This window comes from Pimephales promelas, chromosome 18 (genome assembly GCF_988280905.1).
Source record: "Pimephales promelas chromosome 18, fPimPro1.hap1.1, whole genome shotgun sequence".
NCBI classification, from domain to species: Eukaryota; Metazoa; Chordata; class Actinopteri; order Cypriniformes; family Leuciscidae; genus Pimephales; species Pimephales promelas.
Window position 1 is genome coordinate 12037612 of NC_142786.1, and position 26993 is coordinate 12064604.

Genomic DNA, 26993 nt, shown 5'->3' on the forward strand with positions numbered 1-26993 from the left:
ATCTGGGACAGCATGAGGGTGAGTAAAATAAGTGATAATTTTATTTTTGGATGAACTATCCCATTCATATGCTGTTGATATGCAAATCCATGATCAGCAGAGACTAATAAGAATAAACTGCAACCTCTTGTGAACTGTGTTTGTTTTAATCTAGAGCTCCAAAGAAATTAAAATATTTGCTATTTTATCATATTAAAATAAAATACAACAGGTGTCTGAAGATAAGGATCCCAGTCATTTAAAGGTGATATGTCTGAACAAAGTAACATTATTGTCTGATGGAGACAGCTGATCTCTGGTATTATCACTCCATCCTCTGTGTCAGCATCAGAATTTTGTTTATGGAAAAGTTGCTCAAATCCCTGGAAAATGAGAAAGGAAATGTATTATAATCTAACAATACAAACTGCTTTGAACTCCCACATGCAGTAACCATTTGCAGACTTAAAATAATTATTTCAAACAAATTATATAAATGTTTTAAGGGATTTTACAGTACTAAATGTTTACCTGACTAACACACCATTTATCATCTGTAATACTATTGTGTAACCAGTAGATGGCTCTATAGCCCAATAAACATTTATCCATGGCTGTGTAGCGTCTACTCCCTAGTTGCTGGATTTTTTCAGTCATAATTACTTGCATGTATTAGGTTTTGAATTTGGATATATATATATATATAAATTATATAAGACTATTAAAAATTCAACATTTTTCTCCAAAATGTTTTTTTTTTTTACATAATTATTACTCAAATATGGATACAGAAAAAGCATTTTGTTGCCTTTTGCAGAATAAATATTGCGCCCAGGGTTAAACTTCAAAACAAATGAGTGTTTACATATTATGAATGGAGACGTGGAAAATGGTCAAGTACTCTCTCTCTTCTTTTAAAAACAGGGAGTGTAAACGAAAACTTCAGAAGCGTAAATGAAAACTCTGGAAGCGCATTTGTAAGTGTAGATCAGTAAACGAAATATGAGGAATAGTTAGCAAAACATGTAGTGTGTTAAAAACAAAGTCAAAAAAATTGCTTGCGGTTCATTCTTTTTCAGTTTCAAAGATATTTTATTCAGTTTCAATTTATATTTTCATTCGTTTCTTGAAAAGTTACGTTCATTTTTATTGGCTCAAAATTAATTCCATATTAAATCCAGTCACGCAGCAGATCTTTTGCCACTTAGTCAGGCTGAGGGGGGTTGTTCCGGCGGGAAAGTGACATTAATGCATTCCCTTCTGTTAACTCAGGACAGACCAGGACAGTTCAGGACAGGCGTTTTCTCCATTTCGAGCAGTGATTATTTTGCACAATATAAAAAAGTGAAATGTGCATTTTGCTGCAGATCATAATGTTCCATAACACCGCTAAACTCCGCCTTTTACCTTGAGCATGCCTCTAGCCCGAGCTGGCCCGCTTTGGCCCAAGGTATTCGGCGGGCCAGAAATCCTGGCCGTTGGCCTCGAGTAAGCCCCGATCAAGGGAAGTGACAGTGGAAACGCGACTGTCCCTGGCACGCACTAGCACGGCTCGGGCCTGGCCCGGCCGTGGAAACGCGGCTAATGAGGGTATGATTTTTTTTAAATAATAAAAAAAAGGTAACGCTTTAGTTTAGGATCTAATACTCACTATTAACCAGTTTCATTACCATGCAAAGGCAGGGTTTTATAATCACTGTTGTCCCAAATGTGAGGTAGGTTACTTACGGGGTTTCAGGGTTTCCCCGAGACAATTTTGCTTTCTCTGATCTACATGTGCATAAGGATGTTTTGAAGACCAAAAAAATGGATAATTGGATAAGAAACCATGTCAGTGTGCAGCTGATTATTTTTCTCTCCTCATCAGCATCACCCTCTTTTTCTCTTTGTTTTTCTCTTGCCCTGTCTCTTCCCCTCCTAAAGCTGAGCTTTGACTGATATAAGCTTTTTATTTGTGTCTGTTAGTGAAGAAAGTAAACATAGGGTCAACTGTATGAATAATTTTTCTCAGACACGTTTATTTACTGAACGCTACTAAAGCTAGGTAATTAAATTTATTAAATGCATTCACAATATTCAGGCTACACATTCATTATTTACCTTATACCTAATACAGGACCATAGACAGGGCTTTATAATCAAAGAGGGTCCAATTTAGTGCTGTCAACGAATATTCAAAATTCGAATATATATTCATATAGGAAAAAAAAAAAACAGAAATTCAATGGTGAAAATTAATATTCGAATGTGAGAAAAAAACCCCGCCCATGGTAGCAGAGGGGCGGTTTTTGTTTAGCGAGTGGGAATACACGCTGCCTTAAGCCCCGTTCACACTACACACGAGTTTGTCGCTGCAGGTCGCCAGTGGCTGCGCTGGAGGGCGTTCCCCACTACTGGTTGCCTAGTAATGTTTGTGAGTGACATTCACAGATGTTACTCTATGTTAGACAACAAATGCGTTTTATTGCCGCTACAAACAAATGTTTTGGAAGGAAAAGTCTAAATATAAATGGAATCAGTACATAAAATGCATAATATTAAAGATGAACAACAAATGCGTTTTATTGCCGTTACAAACAAATGTTTTGGAAGGAAAAGTCTAAATATAAATGGAATCAGTACATAATATGCCTAATATTAAAGATGAACGAGAAACAGTGAGTGCTCTTTGCCATCGCTGCTATTTAACTGCAGCAAACGAGTCACGGGTCGGTATGGTGAACACCACTGGGTGTACACGGAGATATATCATCCATTATAGGACAGTTTCTGACTGCTAAAATGAGCTTCTCGTTCAACTTGCCTCGGTCAGACTCAGCTCTGAAGAGTGAAGCACTCCATTGACTTCATTCCTATTGGTTGTCGCTCACGAAAATCGCTCTTCATTTGCATAAAGTTAAAAATTTCTCAACTTTGTCGCGTCACTGGACATGCCCCTCCGGTCGCCAATGGTCGCGACCGCGCGTGTTGCCGTAAGTCGCCCTCTCACCATTGAGATAATGAATGGTATCGTGTCGCTTGGAGAAACAACAACAAGGTAAATAATGATTTCAGTGTAGTGTTAACGGGGCATGTTGGATCAGGGACAGGTCACAGGAGTCGCACTGGCACATCGTCACTCACTGCTGAAAGTTGATTCATGGAGATGGCAGAAAGTGCAGAGCCCAACTTGACCGCAGCAGTGAAAGTGATTTTAACCCCCCAAAATCTAAAAAGCCATGTCTGGAAGTGCTTTGGATTTTGGTCGGTAGATGGTAAAATTGTGAAGCCGTGAGATAAAGTTGAATGCAAGCTATGTAAGATGCAGTTAGCATACCATTCGACCACTAGCAACATGAGGTCACATCTCGAAAATGTGCACCCAAATGAGCATGGCATAATGTGTGGAACTCCAGTTAAACAGCAGTGTCTTGACACTTATTTTGCACCGCCCGACACAAAATCTTTGTCTGCACCACGACAAGAGGCCATCACGCAGAAATTAATTTCGTTCATTTGTAAGGACATGAGACCGATCAGTGTCGTGGATGGGACAGGCTTCAGGGAGTTCTGTCAATCAATGGAACCGAGGTACCTAGAGATACCGAGGTATCTCTAGCCGTGGAACAGTCACCAATAGAATTTTTGAAGTGTATAACAGCACCGCAGACAAAATAAAGGAATCAATCAAAGACAAAGATGTGGTTCTTACCATGGATGGGTGGACATCCCTAGCGACAGCATCCTATGTTACAGCTACGGCCCATTGGAGTAATGATGACTGGGAAATGCTTAACAATGTGCTAAAAACAAGAGAATGTAGGCGAATGCGTTCAAGAGATCTTGGACGTTTTTGGCATAGAAAGGGGATCCGTGATAGCCATCACAATGGACAATGCCACTATTTACGTCAATGCAGTGGAGAGACATCTTCAAACAGTAAATATACCATGTGTTGCGCTGCGCACACAATAAACTTGGCTGTGCGTAAAGGGCTCGGGGTCAGAGCCATCGAATTCCCGTTAGTAGGCTGAAAGTGGCGGCCTCACATTTCAGCAAATCTTCCGCCGACAGTTACCTCCTTCAGCAGAAACAAATACTTTTGGGATTGAAAACTGAGATGCTGATTAACGACTCTCCAACGCGATGGAACAGCACATATGAAATGATCTAACGTGCATCGGAGTAGCAAGCAGCTGTGTCTGCTGTCATCTTCGAGAAAAAACTGTCCAGAATGGAGCTCATCACAAGCGAATGGTCCCTAATGGAAAAGGTGAGCAGTAGGGGTGTCCATGGTTAACCGGTTAACCGATTAACCGTTTAAAATTGCATAACCGAGTGAAACCTTTTTGCTCGGTTAAGTGGCGTCAATACATATTTGCACAAAACTTTTGCGTTTGTTTTTTCTCTGATTGTCGATAAAAAAATATTGTGAAATGACAGCGTTTCTATTAACGACAGCGTTTCTATTTTTTCCTTTCGCGATAAGCCATTCCAAAAATAATGGCAACGGACGTTGGTATATCACAGCCACCGCACTAGACATTATTATTATTTATGGAAGGAGATGTGGTGTGTCATCCAAGCATTAATGGCAGGGAAAGTCAAAGAGTTTCTGTGTGTTTCTCCCTCATTTCTGCTCCGCGGTCTTGATTGTGGCATTTCTTTGAGGTTTTGTCTAGTAGGCTATTCCTTGTATTTTTTATGAATTTTAAAAAAGAACTCTGCCTCGTATATGTCCAAACGGTCAGTGTACTTTTGTGTTCATTCGTTTCCCCTTATTTAATCCGTAGGCCTAATTGCAAAACGGAAAATGAACGATTGTTGTATTTTGTAAAACGCAGAGTTGAACACCAAATGTTCATTTGCACTGTGGGACTACGTCAAATGCTGCGCAAAAATATATAGGCTATATGTCGACGAATTTTCAGATATTTGTTTTATTTTTTTGCCCCTTTAAACATTTAAAATATTTGACAAATGAATATGGAAAAAAAAAGATTTTACTGGTTTTTCTGAGGCCAAATTAGAACCTGGAAATTATATTTTCCCCGCAGTGCTGAATGAGAAGAGCCGTAACCACAGCCTACAGAAAGGGGATTTATAAGATATAATAAATGTGTCTGATAAATAATATAAAATAACGAGGCATTAATTGTTTATTAATAAACTATTGTTTTCTAAATCAGTTTCTGCGAAAAACAAATCTCCATCCCCGGATGCACTTTTAGAGAGAAATGCATAATTAGTTAGGTTACATAATTACATAGTCAGAAGATATTGGCTTTCGGTTCGAATTTGTTCGTTTTAAATTGGACATTTAAAGCTTTAGTCTACTCAGACTAAAGCTTTAAAGCCACACTGCGGAACTTTTTGGCCAGTAGATGGTGCTCGACATGTAATTTTCACGTCCAGCGTCCCTAGAGGCCACAAGCTCCGCAGCACTGTCGCAAATTAAAGTCAACAAACAGTCAACCGGTCGTGATATTTTTTTTCCCAGGATGGTAGGGGAAGACTCATCAATATTCATTAGGGAGCTCATCCCTGATTGGTCTTTAGACCTACCTCTAACCCCGCCCCTAAACCTAACCGTCACTGAGGCCTGACGACCTACCCTTAACCCCGCCCCTAAACCTAACCGTCACTGTGGTTAAGACCAATCAGGAATGAGTTCCCTAATGAATATTAATGAGTCTTCCCCTACCATCCTGGGAAAAAAAAATATCGCCAACCGGTCAGCCTCCCGTGTCTTTAGATTGTGTGTGCTTGTGCTTTTACTGTCTATGGTGCTTGCAGTGTATGAGGCGGGCCGGGCAACCTTGCCGCGCTTGATTCCCCATAGCAGCCGGCTGAGCGAGCGAGCGGGGTGATCCCCGTGGGGATTATCATGTCTGTGAGTGAATGTGGGCGCGGGACAGCGGACATTTTCACTACACTGAAAACACCGTCGGCTAGAGCTGACTGTAACGTTATGTGTGTTGGTTTATTTTTACAGAATCCGTGGAACATGTGGTGTGTAATGTTAGTGTTTGTGGGTACTACTGAGTCGTGGGCATTCACTACATTTAATGTAACGTTAACGTTATATTTGACATGAGCCGATTTTATTAGTGCGAGCCCTGCACTGAGGCGGGCTGTTTGTAGAAATGAACACTGGGCTGTGGGCATTTTATTACACTCATAACACCATCGGCTGTGGCCGGAATACCAGAAAATACTACACTGCTTATATCTGGGTTACCTTAGAAACTGCATTTTTGTGCAGGTAAGCGTCAGCACTCTTGCTCCTCCGTTAGCTTACGCCAGCGAGCGAAGCGAAAGCTGGACCAATGTGTTAATCCTAGTCCTGGTTTTTAATTTGTCACTCTCCCCTTTTCTTTTTTAGTTTCCTCTGATAAAACCATTGCCTTCTTCCTTGTAGCTGTTGTTCGGCATGACGAAAACATACAGACGGCAATCAAACGTGAGTTGAGCACTAACGTTAGATTCTGAGGAAGTTGTGGGTGGTGGGGGAAGTGACGTATGCCGTAAAGCGGTCGAATTTTGTAGTTCTTTTTATGCTCGGGTTCCTACCCGAAACCCGAAGTTACAAAGTGCAAGTAAAAGCGATACAGACACCTTCAGGAGACGGCAGACGCGTCATTCAACCTATTGCAAGTCGATCTACCATCTCAATGGGTTTTGGTAATATATTATAAAGGTTGAAGAGTTCCACGGTGTGGCTTTAAATGTCAAATTTAAAACGAACAAATTCCAATGCGGTGGCTGTTTCAGTTCTCGCGGTTCAGTTCACGGAGATCATGAAGCGCACCTGTTTGTTAAAGCACAACGTTTTCTTGTTATTGTGAGTATACGCAAATAAATGTATTTGCGAATAATGTATTATTATTTTCTGTATGACCAGAAATGAAAGAGTATTTTAAGTTGTTTCCACTGAAAGAACTGCAATGAGACTTCCGGTGGCGTCAGAGAGATGGCACACGCTTGAAAGTTAGGCTCCGTCGATTGATGCAATAAATCCCGATTTACATAGCTAATTCAGATATATTCAGAGTTTTTCAGAATGAGTACAGCAACGAGACACAAGACTACCTCAAAAAATGAAAATTTGAAAGAAAGAGATGATAAGAAACAATCACCTAGCCCTACTAGGCCCGCTAAATCTAGCCCGCGTGCTCCCGACCTTACTGAAGTGATGGAAGAACTGAAATTGCTAAGAAAAGAAAATCAAGAGAGGCATAAACAAACAAAAATATCGCTGACAAAAGTGGAGACCTCGGTTGAGGACTTAAAATGCCAAATAAATGGTTTGGAGAGCAGGATCGAGGAGACGGAGAAACGGATCAGCGCTGCTGAGGAGACGGGGATGAGACATGAAAGAGCGCTACGATTTCTACTGGAACATGAGGCGGATCTCACAGGTAGATGCTAGGACTTGCAAAATAGACTTCGCCGGAATAATCTAAGAATATATCAAGTTCCAGAGGGCACCGAAGGAGAAAACACGGTGGAGTTTGTTTTGGGCCTGCTCAACACAGTCCTACAGTTACCTCAGGATATGGATATAAAGATTGAAAGGGCGCACAGGGCCCTTGCAGCTAAACCAAAAGACCCCGCCGCACCCCCGAGATCGATAATAGTGAGATTCCTAGACTATGCGGTTAAGGACGCAACTCTACGAAAAGCCTGGTCACAGAAACAGGTTCTTTACAACGCGAAACGGATCTACTTTGACAACGACTACTCGCCTGAGTTACAGAGGAAGAGAGCGCAGGTACGAGACGTAATGAAACAACTCAAGACGAAGGATGTGCGAGCTCAGTGTATCTATCCAGCACAGATAAGGATCTACCTGGATGCGGGAGTTAAAACTTTTCCTACCCTGATGGATGCTGCACCACCCCTGCGGGAAATGGGAATTAAAGTCCGAGTGGATGAACGAGACCGACAAGTAAGAGAAATATCGAAGGCTAGATGGTCAGTGCAAAGTAAAGGTAGACGTGGATCAAGTACAGCGCTGCTGTCCGACGCGGACCTTCAAGCATTTTTGCAGGATTGAATAGCTCGAATGTAAAGAGGTAGCCTATATTTGAACTGGATATTTCTGCTTCAGAATGTGAAAACTAAAATATATTTTTTTTCTTTTTTTTCCCCCTTCGATATTCTCGGGATAATAATTTATTTTATTTTTTTATTTATTTATTTTTTTTAATTGACGGAACCTTGCTGACATTTTGCTGAGTGGAAATCACTCTTGGAGGCGGCCATGTTCTAAAAATGGCTGCACGCACTTGGTGCACTTTGGATACCCCAGGGAGTCAGCGTCACAACTCCCTGCCCTTCTTACATCGGGATTTGGCCTACGAGACAAGAACTTGGCCGAATGGAGGTGTGGAAGTCTTGTTCGTGTACATAGTTCCTGTTTTAGTTTTTGTTAGCATTAATTATTTACCCTTGACAGCCAATTTAAAGTGTTTTTTAATATTTTCTTTTTATATATATTACTGGAATATATATGGTGACTAGCGCACACAACATTTCCAATGTCAATGGATAATTTAATTTGTGTCAGTTACAATGTGAAAGGACTGAGCAGCCCAATTAAAAGAAAGAAAATATTTAACCAGCTTAGAAAAATGCAATGCTCTATTGCATTGCTTCAAGAGACACACCTGTCCGATGGGAAACATTTAAAATTGAGGAGGGAATGGGTAGACCAAGTTTACAGTGCCTCATATAACAAGGGGAAGTGAAGAGGTGTCGCAATCATGTTTGCCAAGTCTGTTTTTCTTAATATGGAGCAAGTATACAAAGATAAAGAGGGGAGATACGTCATGGTAGTTGGAACAATTGCAGGCATTAAAATTACTATTCTTAATATTTACGCACCTAATGAGGACTACCCACAATTTTTCAAGAATGTTTTTTTTCTCTTTTGGCACAGAAAGGCGAGGGAATGTATTTAATTGGTGGGGATTTTAACTGTGTATTAGATAGTCATGCGGATAGGTTACCAGCAGTAAGGGGAACACAGTCAAAAAAAGCAAAAGCTCTTTTAGGAATAATGAGAGAATTAGGTCTAATAGATATTTGGAGACGCATGCATCCTAAAGAAAATGATTTTACCTTTATGTCACATGTACATGGCAGTTATTCTAGAATTGATTTCTTCTGTACATCTAAAGCAGATTTGCATAATGTCAAAGAATGCTATATAGATCCCATAACTATTTTGGATCATGCTCCAGTTAGGCTAAAATTTCAGTTAGGACAAGGAAAACAATTTAAATACTGGAGATTAAATGCCTCAGTAATAAATGATTGTAAAGCGAAAGAAGAAATAAGACAACAATTGATTGAATACTTTGATATTAATAATAATGGACTGGTTACCCCATCTATTTTGTGGGAGGGGGCTAAAGCAGTGACGAGAGGTAAAATAATAGAAATAACATCCAGGAATAAAAAATTGAGATTAGCCAAACAAAATGAGATAGAGAATGAAATCAGGAAACTGGAAACTGAACATAAACAAACAGGTAAAATAAAAATTCTAGAATGCTTAAGGAAGGAAAGAAAGAAATTGGATGATTTGCTTACATATAAAGCAGAGGGTGCACTCAGATTTGTAAGCAGAAAATATTATGAGATGAGTAATAAAGCTAGTAGGCTCTTGGCCTTTCAATTACGTAAGGCTCAAGCAAGTAGGGTAGTTCCAAAAATCAAACACCCAGACACCTCAACAATGTTAACACAACCAAATGATATAGTTAATGCATTTGAAGATTATTATAAAAAATTATATGAAGGCCAGGAGTTAATAAATAAGGAGGAAAAAGTTAAAATATTTTTGCGAACAATTAAATTAAATAAACTAACAGAAGACGTAGCAAAGGAAATGATATCCCCTATCACAGAAGAAGAAATAAGGGAGACTATTACACATTTAAAAAAACAATAAGTCACCAGGGGTGGACGGATTCCCCGGGGAATTTTACAAGGCATTTGTAAATGAATTGGCTCCTAATTTATGTAAGATGTTTAACTATGTGCTGCAGGATGAAGACCCCCCGCATTCATGGTCTGACGCAATAATTACTGTAATTCATAAAACTGGAAAGGACCCTACACAGTGTATGGCTTATAGACCAATAAGCTTACTATGTCAGGATATGAAAATTTTAACTTCAATAATAGCAAATAGAATTCAGAAGCATATTAAAAAATTGGTCAAACCGGATCAAACTGGATTTATTAATAGAAGATTTGGAACAAATAACATTAGAAGAGCTTTAAACTTACAACAAATTGGAAAAGATAGTAAAACACCCTCAATGCTTCTCGGCTGAGAAAGCATTTGATAGGGTGGACTGGGTGTTTCTGGAACAGACTCTTAATTATATGGGCTTTCATGACACTTTTGTTAAATGGGTAAAGATTTTTTATAAAAACCCTAAATCAAGAGTTCGAGTTAATGGTCACTGCTCAGAGTTCTTTAATTTAGGTAGGGGAACTCGTCAGGGAGATGCAATGTCTCCAGTCTTATTTGCTCTTAGTATTGAGCCACTAGCGGAGTTAATAAGGAGCAACACCAGAATACAGGGGATAACAGATAAAGGAGGGAAGTGTCATAAAATATCATTATACGCTGATGACGTACTATTATTTATTGAAAACCCTGTTTCATCTATCCCGGCCCTTTTAGAGTGCCTTAGAGATTATGGCTTAGTTTCTGGATATAAGGTAAACGCGGAGAAATCCGAGGCAATGATGATTTCAGGACGTTGGCCTAATCAGTTAGATAATGAAGTATCTTTTCGATTGTCTAGTAAGGGTTTCAAATACCTGGGTGTTACTCTTACACCTATGGTATCGCATTTATATTCGGCTAACTACACACAGCTTTTTGAGATCATAAAAAAAGATTTGGTGAGATGGGAGATACCTCTCTCCATGTTTGGAAGGATTGAAACAGTGAAAATGAATATACTGCCGAGGCTTCTCTTCCTATTTCAATCTCTTCCTGTTTTGGTTCCAGTCTCAGCGTTTAACAAACTAGAAAAATGTATTTCAAAATTTATCTGGCAAAATAAAAGACCAAGAATAAGACTTAAAATACTTATGTCAAATAAAGACACAGGAGGTTTGAACCTTCCTAATCTTAGATACTATTATTGGGCTGCTCAGCTTAGGGCTATGGCTGCTTGGCTTGGCATCGATAAAGAGGCAGAATGGGTTAATATTGAACAGAATTCACTTCCTGGAGTCTCTTTGACAGTTCTGCCATTCATGGACTTGCAAGCACAGAAAAGAGTGAAGAAAATAAATATATGGATTCAGCATACTGTCAAAATTTGGTCCACAATACAAAAAAAGTTTAAAGGAGTAATAACTTTATCACGTGCAATACCTATTAAAGGCAACTCAGATTTCCTTCCTTCTATATGTGATAGTGCCTTTAATAGATGGGAAGAGAGTGGTCTAAAGATAATTAATCAAATTTTTGATTGAGAAACCATAAAATCTTTTTCTCAGTTATGTGATAAGTTTACATTGAGATGTAATGATCTCTTTAGATATTTACAGCTACGACATTATATCACAACTCATAAGCATTGGGACATAATTAAAAGATCTCCAACAAATTTTGAAAAATATTTTATCAATATCATCGAACATGATCTACCTACTAAAAATCACATAGCTCATATTTATGGGAGGTTAATGCAGGATCAATCTGATGACACATTGCATAAAAAAATAAATTGGGAACTAGAGTTAAATACTGTAATAGAGGATGAGATGTGGACAAATATATGTGCTGGCTGTCATAAGGGTATTAGCAGTCAAATGTGGAAGGAATTTGACTGGAAAATGAAAATGAGATTCTTCAGAGTTCCACTGGTGGTTGCCAAATTCGACAGTACTTCGCCATTATCACAATGCTGGAGAGATTGTGGGATGGTGGGGGACTATGTGCATATATTCTGGGAATGCCCAAAAATACAAGTATATTGGCAGGGGGTTAAGAGGGAAGTTGATAAAGTTTTAGAAGGAGATATTCTAATGCACCCAGATTTTTTCTTGCTTGATAGCTTCCCCCCAGATCTGTTCAGTAAATCCCACTTATTTGTATTGCATATATTGTTAATGGCAGCTAGGAAAATAATCACTGTGAACTGGATGAAGGTGCATGTACCCACTGTGACAGAATGGACACATAAACTGAAACAGATATACATATTTGAGAAGATGACTGCAAATCCGCAGTGATGCGGTGTATATTTTTGAAGTGCTGTCAAGGGCTTGTGGGTTTTTTTTTAAAGTTTTTTTTTTAAGTTTATTTATTGATTATTTTTCTTTTTTTTTCTTTTATCCTTTTCTTTTTTTCTGTATAAGAAAAGTTCAATAAAAACATAGTTAAAAAAAAAAAGAACTGCAATGAAACTGCAAGTGTTCACATGGGCGTCTCACAGCCTCCACAAGCACACACACTGGATATGCGTCAAAATATTGTGTTTATTTGTGCTTTGTTCCTTTTTTGGATAAAAGCGTCTTCTACATATGTAGCCTATAAAATGTTACAATAATGATGATTATTATTATTATTTGCGGACACGGAGTTTTTGCGAAATGGACGTGTTGCCAATGTGCGTATTTTCAATTGGCAATTTCAGTTTGAAGGGTGATGGAAACGCGCCTACTTTAACTGCTCTGAACTTACCACTGCATTTTATTTCTATAAATTAATTTCGTTTCAAATGGGGTCCAACCAGTTATTAAAGGTGTTAAAAATTAACTCTGTATCTCGAGGTTGCGGCGCGCACACTATGGTTAACCGAGTATTAACCTATAAGGGCCTCGGTTAACGGTTAATGAAAAACTTGAAAACGTGCAGCCCTAGTGAGCAGCAATAGTGTACGAAATATGTACCGTAATAGGTTGGACAAATAAAAAACTGTCCTAATGTAATTTTTTAAATGGGTAGAATGATGGCCCTAATTTACTGTGAATGTTAAAGGAGTAGTTTTTTTTTTTTTAAAGTGAATTACTCCTTTAATAAGCTGGACAAATGCAAAGTAAACCTGTCATACTATCAATGCGTTATATTTACTTATTTATTGCAGTTGCAAGTGGTCCTTAACCCCTTTGAAGTGGCAACAGAAGCACTTTCAACTGACAAAAAACCAACAGTGTCAGCTGTACTACCATTAATACATGTTCTGCTCGCTCAACTGAACAAGCGAACGCCAGATGAACCAGAACCACCTGCATTGTCAGAGATGAAGGCAAAGATCGTCATAGATCTGGAGAAGCATTATAGAGAGGAAAAGGGCGCATTTATGCTGGTTAAAGCGAGTTACCTGGATCCACGCATCACTTTGTTCATTTGAAAGAGGAGCAGAAACTATAGATGCAGGTGGCTATACTGGATGAAACAAGTGAACCGGACCGGCCCCCTGAGAAAACTGCGTTATCTGCTATGGGGTGTCTCTTCTGAGACACATATTTCACAGACCGTCCAGACCAGGACATGAGTCTGCTGCTTCAAAAAGAGATGTCTATGTATGAACAACAGTCTCCAATACCTGCTCAACAAAATCCTCTCATGTGGACTGTCTTGTGTTTTTGGCAAATAACCTGTAAGCTTTCAGGCCTAAGACACGGCATTGACAGTGCACTAAAAAGACAATGGAATAAATTGCATTTTTTTCCCCCCCTTTTATTAATACAAGCACCAAGAATGCAAGTTGCCTTTTTCGTTTTAAATCGCACTTTATTTTTTATGAACCTCAGGGTAAAGGTTCTTTGTTGTCACATTTCTCGCAATTGTCAAATATGTTTAAACTTAAATAAACTTCATATACAAGTAGTTATGTCTCTTTGTATTAATTTATCCTGTCATTGAAAAAATGTTCTATTTTTTTAGAGGGAATGTTCAAACTTCAATTTTGACAGCCCTACTCCCTCATTAACCACCTTGCTGCCACCAACTGGAGTTTTAATTTAACAGTGAAAGTATCTTTTAAAAAGGCATGTCATGCATCAACTATCCAGATACTGAATCCACTCATATTATGGCACTGATGATTCAGAATATGTTTGTGTGAGTTTAAAAACAATGTTTCCTTTCTTTTCAGGAGTAATGTGGACCTTCAGCAAATCTCTATTGCTGTTCACCACTGGGATCTTAATATCCCAGCAGACACTCGCTCACTCCCACCATCATCACGGACACTCCCATGGAGACGGGGGTTGCCACGGTCACTCGCATGGTGGGGGGAAGATGCATCATGGGGCAAGCAAATGGAGTGCTGAAGCTAACCTGCTCCATGACAAAGAGGAGCCCCACGGGCACACACACGACCACGGGCACGCACACGACCACGGGCACACACACGACCACGGGCACACTCATGATCATGGAGCTGAGCAATTGAAAAGCCATGAAGAAGCAGGGAGACGGAACATGATGGAGCTCTGGATGCAGGTAAAACATGATGATAGATTAGTAGATTCATTTGATGCCTAAGCCTTTCACATAACAAATTTTGCTGGACAATAAATTGTTCAAGAAATTATTGCGGTAAACGATAATATTGTCGTTCTGAGACTGTTTACAACTAAAATAATGATAATGGCATAATAATGCAGGTCTTTTCAAAAATCAATGAGCTTTTATTTCTAAAGACAATTTAACCCTGAAAATGGAAAACTTTTAAATATCCAAAATAAATGAACAAAACATCCAAAAAATAAATAAAATAAAAATGTTAACAAAAAATGTACTTGAGAAAATCCCCAAAACAATAAATAAAGGCAAGGCAAGTTTATTTATATAGCACATTTCATACACAATGGCAATTCAAAGTGCTTTACATAGAAGAAATTAAAATAATCAAAAGAAATCAGAATAATTAAAACAGTTTAGAATAAAAAAATAAGAAATAATGAAAAATAAAAATTATGATAAAAATAAAATACAGTAAATTAAAACTATTTCGAATAAAATGAAGTGCAGTAACAGTCGGACGAACAGTGGCACAGTGCTCATTCAGTAAATGCACAGCTAAACAGATGTGTTTTGAGTCTGGATTTGAATGCGACTACTGTAGGAGCACACCTGATCTGTTCTGGAAGCTGGTTCCAGCTGCGGCTGGCATAATAGCTAAAAGCAGATTATCCATGCTTAGAGTGAACCCTTGGTATTTCTAGCTGATGTGATCCTAATGATCTGAGTGATCTGAGCATATCTGCAATATATTGAGGTCCTAACCCATTAAATGATTTATATACCAGTAATAATACTTGAAAATCAATCCTAAATGTAACTGGCAGCCAGTGTAAAGACCTGAGGACTGGTGTGATGTGTTCATATTTTCTGGTCCTGCTCAGAATCCTGGCAGCAGCGTTCTGTATGAGCTGCAACTGTCTTATGGTCTTTTTAGGAAGGCCAGTGAGGAGGCCATTACAGTAATCCACCCTGCTGGTGATGAAAGCATGCACAAGTTTCTCTAAGTCTTGACTGGAAACAAAGCATCTAATTCTTGAAATATTTTTCAGATGATAGTATGCTGATTTAGTTATTGCTTTGACATGACTATTGAAACTAAGGTCTGACTCTAGAGACACACCAAGATTCCTGACTTGATTTTTAGTTGTTAGACCCCTAGCGTCAAGGTATGCATTCACCTTGAGAACTTCATCTTTGTTTCCAAACGCAATGACTTCAGTTTTGTCTTTGTTTAACTGCAGAAAGTTTTGACACATCCAACTGTTTACTTTATCAATGCATTGGCACAGGGAGTCAATGGAGCTGTAGTCGTTAGGCGAAAGGGCTAAGTAGAGCTGTGTGTCGTCTGCGTAGGTGTGGTAAGCGATTTGGTTCTTTTTCATTATTTGGCTCATTGGGAGCGTATACAGGTTGAATAGGAGTGGCGCAAGAATCGAGCCCTGAGGGACTCCGCAAGTCATGGATGTCCACTCAGACTTATGTTCTCCCATTCTCACAAAATAACCTCTCCCTTCTAAGTATGACCTGAACCATTTTAGGACTATCCCAGAAAGCCCCACCCAGTTTCCCAGCCCGTCAAGAAGTATGTTGTGATCAACAGTGTCAAATGCAGCACTGAGGTCGAGTAGTACCAACACGGATAATTTGCCTGTATCAGTATTTAAGCGAATATCGTTTATTATCTTTATGAGCGCTGTCTCCGTGCTGTGATGCGATCGGAAACCAGATTTGAAAATTGTCAAAATATCCATTTGAGCTTAAACATTTGTTCAGCTGATTGAAGACAACCTTTTCAATGATCTTGCCTACGAAAGGAAGATTTGAGATCGGTCTATAATTGCTCAAGATGGTCTTATCCAGATTGCTCTTTTTCAGGAGGGGCTTGACAACTGCAGTTTTCAGGGAGTTCGGAAAACTCCCAGAGTGAAGTGAGGCATTTACCACTTCTAGGAGATCTGCTTCTAAACAGTTTAACACACTTTTGAAAAATGTGGGAATGTGGGAAGTGTGTCAAGGGCGCAGTTTGATGTTTTAAGGTGCTGTACGGTTTCTACCAAAATTGTGCCATCAATTTCTTCAAAATCAGACATAGTAACTACTTTCTCAGGTTGTGGTCTGATCTGCCTGACCCCAGAGCAACTCAAGGATGTGCTGATCACCTTTCTGATATTATTGATTTTCTCAGAGAAGAAAGAAGCAAACTCACTGCATTTTCTTTCTGAGAGCATTTCTATGGGAATCTGGCTCGGGGGGTTTGTCAGTCTCTCTACAGTAGCAAAAAGAGTGTGTGTGTTGTTTATATTGCTGTTTATAATATTTGAGAAGAAAGTCCGTCTAGCTTTGCCTAGTTCCCTATTGAAAGCGTGGATGCTGTCTTTGTAGATGTTATAATGGACTACAAGTTTTGTCTTCCGCCACATGCGTTCTGCTCTTCTGCATTGTCTTTTCATATTTTGCACAGCTGTTGAGTTTCTCCAAGGGGCTTTTTGTCTGCCACTATTTTTCCTGACTTTCACATGAGCAGTATCATCAATTACACTCTTAACTTTTGAGTTAAAAGAATCAAGGAGAAAATCAACAGAGTCAGCAGATATGCTTGGTTTTAAAGATATAGCCTTCATAAATAGCACATCAGTGTTTTCATTTAAGCATCTCTTCTTGACAGACACAGCTCTAGCTTCAATGGCAGGAGAGATCACTGTATCAAAGAAAATACAGAAATGGTCAGACAGTGCTACATCCTTAACAATCGATGAGATGTTTAAACCCGTACTGATAAGTAAATCTAGAGTGTGTCCACGATTGTGTGTGGGAGTGTGTACATGCTGTGTCAGATCAAAAGTTTTTAAAACAGTTTTGATTTCTTTTGCCGTATTTGTTTTCTGCATTATCTATATGAATGTTGAAATCTCCAGCAATGGCAAAACAGTCAAACTCAGAGGCAATTGTTGATAACAGTTCTGTAAAGTCCTCAGCAAAGGCTGGAGAGTATTTTGGAGGCCTGTAAACAATGATAAGTAAAATACGTGGAGCACCTTTTAACACAATACCCAGATATTCGAAAGAGGGGTAATTCCCAAATGATATTTGCTTACATTGATAAACATCTTTAAAAAGAACAGCCAAGCCACCGCCTCTCTTACCCGCTCTGCAGACACTCATATAAGTAAAATTTGGAGGGGATGTTTCGTTTAGGACCGTTGCACTACAGCTGTCTTCTAGCCAAGTTTCAGTTAGAAACATGAAGTCCAGGTTGTGTGTGATTATTAAGTCATTGACTAGAAGTGATTTATTTTTAATGGAGCGGATGTTTAAAAGTGCTAACTTTATAGTTTTACTTTTTGTCCCCACAGCAGTCTTAGTTTGGCGTGTAATAGGCACCAGATTAGATGGGTTTGCTGTACGGCTGTTGAAGGCCTTAGATTTTCTATCATGTAAATGAACAGCAATAGAGAAAGATTCAGGCACACTGGGTTCCCGCTTGTTCTGTAAACATTTGATAAAGTTATTGTTTTCATAGCGAGGACCCAAAACATTTCACTTAGAGCTGGTATCAGTTGTTTTTGGTTCACCTCGAGCCGATGGGGGAGGCTGTGAGCCCTGGCGCTGTGGCAGAGGCCGAAGAACTCTCGGAGGAGGAGGAGGGGGAGGGCGAGCTGGGCCCGAAAGCTTTGGTGGTTTTGGGGCCTGCCGTTTTTTGGTTGGTATCTGGGGGCTTGCAGCAAAAGAGTGTGATAGTTTGGTTCCAGCAGACACCAGTTGTTCCATTTTCTCTGAGAAGCACAGAAGTGGAGATGCTGGAGAGACGGATAACGTGTCAGGTGAGAGGGGCTGTTGCTCTGGTGTTATTGGAGGGTGTAAAATGCTGTCCTGGTTTCCCTCGCTGTTTTCCAGAAAGTCGTCCTTGGGTGCTGAATCTGGGAGCAGTTCTGATATGTCATAGTCTGACTGTGGTGAGCTCTGTGGGCAGGGCTCTGCTGAGATTGTATCCGTGAGCAGAGGTTGTTGTTGTGGCTGAGTGGTGTTATCATTGTCCTTGTGTGATGTGTCAGCAATATGTCCATTCAGGTGTTGAAGTGAAGTACTGTGGTCGTTCATACTGTGTCCAGGTGTGTGAGTGCCATTCAGGTTGAATGGATTGGCACACACAGCAGAAGGATGATGGAGGGAGAAGTAGATATTGTCCTTTAGTACTCTTGAACCAAGTTTGTTTGGGTGATGGCCATCCCGTTGAAACAGTTTATTTTATTTATTTATTTGTTTATTTGAAAAGGGACAATGTACACTAATCAACATTCACAACAAATGTAAGTGTACCCGAGTTAGCCACAGGCTAGTTTTCATCGGCAGTCCCCTTGCCAGATGTTACTAGGCATCCTAAGATAATAAATAATAACAATGCAATACAGTTCAATATACAATAAACAAAAAGTAAAAAGAATAGACTGTGTTAAAATCACAAATAATCAAATAAACATGAGATATAAAATATAATTAGATGTTAATAAACGATACAATTATTGTTGATGAATTGGACCCACATCAATGTTGACAGTGTTGATTTTCAATAAGCCATTTCTTAACATTAATCTTAAATGAGTAATAAGGTGTAGACTGAGACTCTCTAATTAGTGGGGGTATTGAGTTCCATTCATGCGAAGCAGTAAATGAAAAGACAGCCTGACTGAATGCAGTTTTTTTAAGTGGGATTATACAGTCTCTCCTAGCTGCACCTCTTGTAACTCTGTTTGTATTTGATTTAAAAGTGATAAGGCCAAATAAAGGAGGAGGAGCTAAGCAGTGCATGATCTTATAAACTAAGCAGACATTTCTGTATTTTATTAGGTTATCCCAACTAAGCATTTTATACTTCTGTAAGATATGGCAATGGTGATGACGAAATGACTTTTTATCTAGAATTTTAAGTGATTGTTTGTATAATGACTTTAATGGTTTTAAGGCTGTAGCGTGTGCGTTGGACCAACTTATCAAACAGTAGTTTATGTGGGAGAGAATTAATGAGTGGAAGTATACCTTAGCTGCCTCAGTTGATAGGAGGGTCCTGATATACCTGAAATTCACCAAACTGAACTTTACTTTATTACAGACCCTCTTTATATGGGTTTTGAAGGTAAGGTTTGAGTCCAAGTGTAGTCCTAAGTACTTATATTCTGAGACAACTTTTAATCTATGTCCAGAAATAGAAATGTCTTGTTCTGCATCTATGTGGGAACCTTTGGAAAAAAACATACAAACTGTTTTTGAAACATTCAGTTGCAAACAACATTGGTTAAGCCAAGATGTGACCTTCACTAATACATCTGTTAGCTTGATTGCAACCTCTGTAGCAGTTTTACCATGAGTAAAAATAACTGTATCATCGGCGTACATTAAAATGTCACAATTTTCACATGCAGAGGGTAGATCATTAATGTATAAGCTAAAAAGGGTAGGACCAAGTATGGAGCCCTGCGGGACCCCAGTTGAAAGACATAGGGGGTTCGATTTATAGTTACCAATTTTAACATATTGAGATCGACATGAAAGATAAGATTTGATAAGATTGACCAACTCAGGTGAGAAATTGAAATTAAGTAATTTATACAATAGAATGTCATGATTAACTGTGTCAAATGCTTTCTTTAAGTCAAGAAACACGGCCCCCACAACCCCGCCCTTATCCAATGAGACCTTAACTTTCTCTACGAAGTGACAAGTAGCTGTTTCTGTCGAGTAATTAGCCCTAAATCCAAATTGCATAGAGTGTAGTTGAAAAGAGCTATTGTTAAGATAGTCGATAATTTGTTTGTTAATCAGTTTTTCTGATATTTTCGATACTATAGGTACAATACTGATGGGCCTGTAGTTGGAAGTCAGCAAAGGATCACCGCCTTTGAATATAGGGGCCACAACAGCAGGCTTCCATGAATTAGGAAACCTTCCTTGAGCCAGTGAAATGTTAATTATGTGTGTTAATGGGGTAACTATAGAAGAATTTATCTCTTTCAACATAAGTGAATCCATCCCATACACATCCTTAGCCCTAGAGGATTTGAGAGATGTGACTGTTTTTACAACCTCATTCTCAGATACCGGCCTTAATGTTAATGCTGGCTCTCTAATATTAACTGGAAGTGCATCATTTTGTTGTACTGTAAAACATTGGGCAATAGTATCTACTGACGCAACAAAGTATTGGTTAAAGGCCTTTGCCACATCAGTTGGATTCTTCAATATTGTGTCATTCACTTTTAGTACAATTGGCTTAGTTATACTAATGTTTTGACCAGTTAATTTCTGAATCTGACTCCATATGGCTTTTGAGTTACCATTAGAATTTTCAGCAATTATAATGAAAAAGTCCGCCTTTGCTTTCCTCAATTCTCTGGTTACAGTATTTCTTAGCTTAACGAATTTAAACCTATCAGTTGACATCTTTGAATTTGTCGATATTTTTAAAGCATTGTCCCGCTCCTTCATTAATTTTAGAATTTTCTCGTTCATCCAGGGAAGACTCTGTTTCTTGTTTTTACATTTAATTCTAATTGAAAATTCATGAATTGTTGATTGTAATTTTTCTGTTAAAATTTGACTGCTGATTTCTAAATCATTTTCAAGAAGTATCTCATCCCATTTTATGTTATTAATGGCCACCTTAAATGCCTCATGCTTATTTTTCGGGATGCCAAAGAATTCTTTATTGCCAGCATTCATAACCCGCCTGCAAGTTAGTTTTCTTGATATAAGCACCATATTATGATCGGAGAGCCCAGTTATCATATTGAATGATTTTGAAATCCTATCCGGCCTATTACTGAATATAAGGTCAATTTGGGTACGGGTACTGTTTGTTATTCTTGTTGGGCCTTTAACAAGTTGGACCAGATTAAAACCGTCCAAAATAAGCTTGAGCTTCATTCTTGAGGACTTATCTTCCCAATTCAAGTTAAAGTCACCCATTATGATTATTTCTTTTTTAAAATCCAGTTGACATAAAAGAGTCTTAAATTTTTTATAAAAACTAATATTTGACGAAGGTGGTCGATAGATTACAACAAGGGTGTAAGACATCTGAGGCGAAATAATCATATTCAAGGCAACAAATTCTAAGTCACTTGGATTTTGCAACTGAATCTCATTACAGTGAATATTGTTTCTTACATATATCATAACTCCACCCCCTTTTGCGACAATGCGATCCCTGCGGTAAATATCATAACCCGGGACTATTATAGCAGCCGACGAAGAGTTATCATGTAGCCAAGTTTCCGTTAAACAGAGGAAGTCTAAATTAGACTCTAGTAATATATGATTTATTTGATCACTTTTAGATTTTAGACTCCGTATGTTTTGATGGCCGCCTAATATGCCCTTAGGCTTAGCTTTCGGATCCCAAATAACCCTCGAGTTGTTTACGGTTGGAAAAACTTTCCACTTCCGGTTCTTACGGATTGCTCTGTTTACTTCGCCACGGATGTTTTTCTTGCACACATGTTTGTCTGATGGATTCCTGCGGTGCTTGTCACTTGGTTGGACATTTAATGTACTCACGAGCGTATGGTCACCGCCAATACTCATAGGGAGAGTTGGAGATGTACTCAGTAAAGCTGGAGATGTACCCAGTGAAGCTGGAGATGTACTCAGTACAGCTGAAGATGCACTCAGTACAGCTGAAGATGCACTCAGTAGGCCCACAGCAAGTCTCCCCAGTGGTGATGACTTTACCGCCGGCGAGTTAAACGATGGACGATCATCCACCGGGAACCGGACGGGTGTCTTATCCTCCGGTGAGTTCAGATGGCCAGAATCGGAACACCGGACTTCCCTCGCGGTCCTCTGCAGACACTCACCAGGACCGGTGTCCTCAGGGTGCGCCAGAGATTCAATAGAACACCGCTGAAAACTCACTGGATCTTCCATGGTGCTCGGGGAGAGTGCACATCGGAAAAGGTAAGTTTGCTGTGCGGATTTGGAGCATGAGTAGTTTCTAACAATACTACATACCTGAGCTGAGGTAGAGTTGCTTGAAGAAACGTCAGAAATACTTGCTCCATTTGTGGTTGGACCGGGACACTGATGAATGTCCCCCGACAAAAGCAACCATATGGCTATTATCACAGCCTGACTGGATTGTCGTTTACATGTTGTTTTTATCCTTTTCACCCTGCTGTTGTGTCGAGTTGGGGTTACAAGGAGGATGACCAAGGTGTACTCCCCATACCTAAGAACGCCATGGATCCTGTTTGTTTGTTTATGCCGAGAGATCCTGAGAGCAATTAATTCGTAATTGTTGCGAATAATATTCGCATAATTGTTGTTAAGAGATTGTGTAGGTGGATAGTTGTTTGTCGGTTGTATAAACTTCAGAAGTATTGTGTAAATTAGCAAAGCGACTACCGCGCCAGACCGACCTCCGGCCATGTTTCCCCCGAGTGCCCCACACTGTAAAAAGTACTACACCCACAAAAGGAGGTTTTATATACTTTAAATAGTTGTAATCTAGCTTATTTTATTAGTTTTATACTAAAAGTATAAAAAATACTTCCTCTTTACTTAAAAAGTAGAAGTTTTTATATAACCATATATTTTTAATAAAACCAATGCAATATTTTTAGGTAGTTATTTGTCTGTGGTTATTGTGTACTATAAAGGTTATAAAAGTAAGTTGACGTACACTATTTATTTGAGCAGCTGTCGATGTGGCACATGCGTTCACCAAACATAAATATTTTACATTTTTTAAAAGTTGGAATGCCGCTTTTTCATTGGTGCAGAGTTTCCTCGGCAGATGCAGTTTCTTCCTCGGCACTTCAACTGTTTGATCGCTGCAGCGGATCATCTGAATAACAAGGTAAGTTGAGCAAATTTAGCCAAATGACTGGTGATGTAAAGTCACGCAAAATCGCTTACTCCAGGGAGCTAAGGTTAGGTTTGCATTGTACTGTCTGTAATAGAGCTATCCTGCACACATAGGCAAGCTAAGATGGTAGCATAGTGCTAATGGGAGTGTGGTCGATCGGCGGCAGACAACAGCGGTTTAAATTAACAATAAATGAGTGCTGTAGGCCATAGTCGTGCCTACAATGTGTATTTTTAATGCTTATTTCTAGCAGCACCTGCTAAAATTATCGCCACTGTAACAAAGTTTAGAATGGACGTGTATAAAAACGCAGATATGTAGGCAATATTAGTTGCATAAATGCCGTCAGTTATATTTTTAGATTGCAATGATTGGATTTCGGGATAATATTCGATCGAAGCGGTAGAAATTTGAAGCAAGCCTTCAGGCAATAGAACAGGCAAATAAGGGAAAGTAAGATGGTGTTTTATGGACAGCAGACAAAACAAAGTAATCGTGTGTTTTGACAGGACTGCAATCAGAGATTGTGTAGCTTTTGCATTAATGTATGTTAGTCTGTTTGATTTTAGAGATTTTTTCCACGTTTTTTTTTTTAATGCTGCATAGTCAATTAATGACAGAATTTTGGTTGGAAAAAAAAAGAAAATTATTTCTAACCCATTACTTAAACTACTTTTACCACTGGTTTTTAACCTTATTCTAACATGCATTTTCATGGTCTTTAGATACCCAAGCGCTTTTGTTACCTGGGGTCTTCAAGCTTCACATCCAGGTAAGAAAAACTTAAGAATATACAATTACAGCTATAGCCTAACTATTCACAGGTAAGTAAAACATAAGTAAAATTGCAAACAATAGTCTAGGCTCCATACAATTACATTTCTTTTACTATTTCTTTGTACCAACCACCAATAAAAGGCAGATATAATCACATTTCTGTCTCCTCCCCACAACCAGTAAAAATCACCAAATATAGCAGTTTCTTATTATCAGTCAGTCTTTCTCTGAGGCAGTTTGGCAAGCTGTCAGTTGCCACTAACCTTTACTCAACTTTTGTCTGTGATCATTTAAGATCCTGACATGTGATGACTAAAATTGTTATGTTGAAATTATGTTGAAAATATGTCCACATATTTTCCACTGGTTCCATGAACATTCATTTCAGAAAACATAAAAAAAAGATATCATAAAAACATTCATTCTGGCTCCTCAGTGGAAGACATCTTTTGAACATATATTTAAACTTTGTAGCTTAATACACAACAATGTGATGACCAATCAGGGACAGGCAAGGACAATTGCATTGTTTCATTGTAATGCATCCTTTGAACCAGAATACGACACCACTCATGCTACAGTGGATTATGATAGTTTAGTACCCACACTCTATGGCATTGTCATAGACTTCACTCTGGTCACATGCTCTAGTCACAGTATCCGTCTAGTATCACCACCTTTAGTAACAAAAGTACAATTTTGACTTTCTGTCTTATGTCTTCTACTGGTTTGCTATATTCCTCTCATTACCTGTTTTTCTTGATTCTTTTGTCTCCACCAATAGAATCGTGCTGAAACAGAGGTGCACGCTGAGCTTGGCAGTTGCCCACTGAAAATGTACATGTGCCATCATCCCAACACGATTGGTATTATGATAGAAGGACAGCCCGTGGTCAGAGGTGTGCCAAACCTGTCTAAATCATGCTGTTTCTGTTTGGACTGACCTATGCTCTCGACCTCCATTGTGATACAATGTGATTTTATCTTTACATTCATCTTTATCCACATTAATGCTCACACATTACATTACATTAATAAGCTCACATTTAACTTTATCCAAACATTACAGATTGGGCAGTTTGGATGTACTGTTCAGAACAGGTTGAAAATACACTTATACAGTGTTTGTTTTATATTATACTGTACATGTGTGGCCACATTTGCTGTGTAGTCACTGTTAAGTGACACTGGTTAACACTGAATAAATGTTTGTCTTCACTCTATTTTCTCATTGTTTTCTTCCATTGCATTTGTAATAGGTTAATCACTGTAGTGCTTAAAATATAGACATTTAGATTTATTTTCTATCCAGGACTCAATTAAAATGTTAATTCACATATGATTAGGTTAATTTTACTAAGAAAATAAGTTCATAAAACCTAATTAAAATGTGTGCAGGTTACTTGTAGCCATAAATACATTACATCTACCAAGAAAAGTAGGTTTATCTGAGTAATACTAGTAGTATTAGTTAACTCAACTTGATTTTATTGTGTTCATATAAAGTAATGTTAAAATGTTCAATATACTTAAAAAAGGCTGCAAGTTGACTCAACCTAAAACATTCAATGCAGCCACTTGCCTCACTTTTTATAAGTTAGATCTAGGTATTACTTTTTACAGTGCAGGGATCAACCCCAGTTGCCTCTGACTCCAGAAAAGATTGAAGTTGTCAATAAAGTTCACTCCTTTTATATTGCAGGTTTTTTGCAGCCATGTGTTGAGCCCAAGCAACCGTGGAAACCTGTTTGTTCCTCTTGCTGGGAGTGGTCCACTGATGAATGTTTCAACTTTCAGTCTTTTAAGTGTTTCAAAAAGTTCATTGAAATCCTTCTTAAAGGGTTAGTTCACCCAAAAATGAAAATTAAGTCATTAATTACTCACCCCCATGCTGTACCAACCCCGTAAGACCTTCGTTCATCTTTGGAACACAAATGAAGATATTTTTGATTAAATCTGAGAGCTGTATAACTACCACATAGACTTCCGGGACTGGCTCTTGACGGCCCAGAAAGTCAATGACCAGAATAACCCTAAAGGCACCAAGGTGGCGGTGCCACCGGCTTTTATATAGACCATTTCACAAGATGTAAACAACACTGGTCCAGAAACACTTCCTTTTTCAGTTTGTAACTGTTTTCTTTATTTCACATGTAAAGAAAACATGTTAAAGATGTTTGTTTAACTTTTTGATTCATTTTTAAATGTTCTGTTGGTTGTATTTTATCCCAGCTTTTATTTAGTGTTAAAAAACTGAAACAGGAAGTGCTTCTGGACCAGTGTTGTTTACATCTTGTGAAATGGTCTATATATATATATATATAGCTGCGAGCAGCGATGAAGGGCCAAAGCCGGCGGTACCGCCACCCTGGTGCCTTTAGGTAACTAAAGGCACTGGGGTTGCGGTGCCACCAGCTTGGGCCCGCCATTATTTTGGGGGTGTGATAATGGGTGATACCCATGGTGTGGGGCCAGTACTTTTTTATGTTTTGTTTTTTCACTACGATGAGATTGGCGTGTGGAATGTGCCTAGATTTTCTCCTGGCTGTTGCATTGCGTTTATGAATACATACACTTCATATTGCATGTTTTTCTTTGGTTCAAAATGGTTGGGGAGCTTACATCTGCGTATTTATCTGCTGCTTCAGCAAGCGTGTCATATGTTGTGTACATTTTCTCCAGACAGATTTTCACCCATTTGATCCAATGAAGTTCAACAGAGTATGGTTTACTCTCTAGCAAACACTGGGAATGAGTGCAGGGCAATTGCCATGTTACGTCTTACTGTTTGTGCTTGTCCGTGTCAATGTTGTCCTGTTGTTCCTGCGCATAGATTTTAATCCTCACCACCAGTGTCATGTTCTAACAAATTGTTAAAGACAC

General features: G+C 38.8%; 1 protein-coding gene and 1 long non-coding RNA gene across 5 annotated transcripts in view; both read left to right on the plus strand.

Annotated features, from left to right (window-relative positions):
• slc39a7 (solute carrier family 39 member 7) overlaps window positions 1-26993 on the plus strand; it is a 46358-nt gene that overhangs the window by 8767 nt on the left and 10598 nt on the right. For 3 of the 4 annotated variants that reach the window (XM_089123385.1, XM_089123387.1, XM_039683734.2), the window contains exon 2: window positions 14100-14449. In XM_089123385.1, the coding sequence (XP_088979511.1) occupies window positions 14105-14449 (345 nt within the window). In that variant the 5' untranslated portion in view covers window positions 14100-14104. Of the gene's footprint in view, window positions 1-6343; window positions 6422-14099; window positions 14450-26993 lie in introns of all 4 variants that reach the window. The other variant, XM_089123386.1, reaches the window with a different exon arrangement.
• Window positions 23136-25333, plus strand: LOC148970921 (uncharacterized). Its single transcript, XR_016147480.1, has 3 exons — window positions 23136-23324; window positions 24059-24105; window positions 24895-25333. It is a non-coding gene; the product is annotated as an uncharacterized LOC148970921 (long non-coding RNA).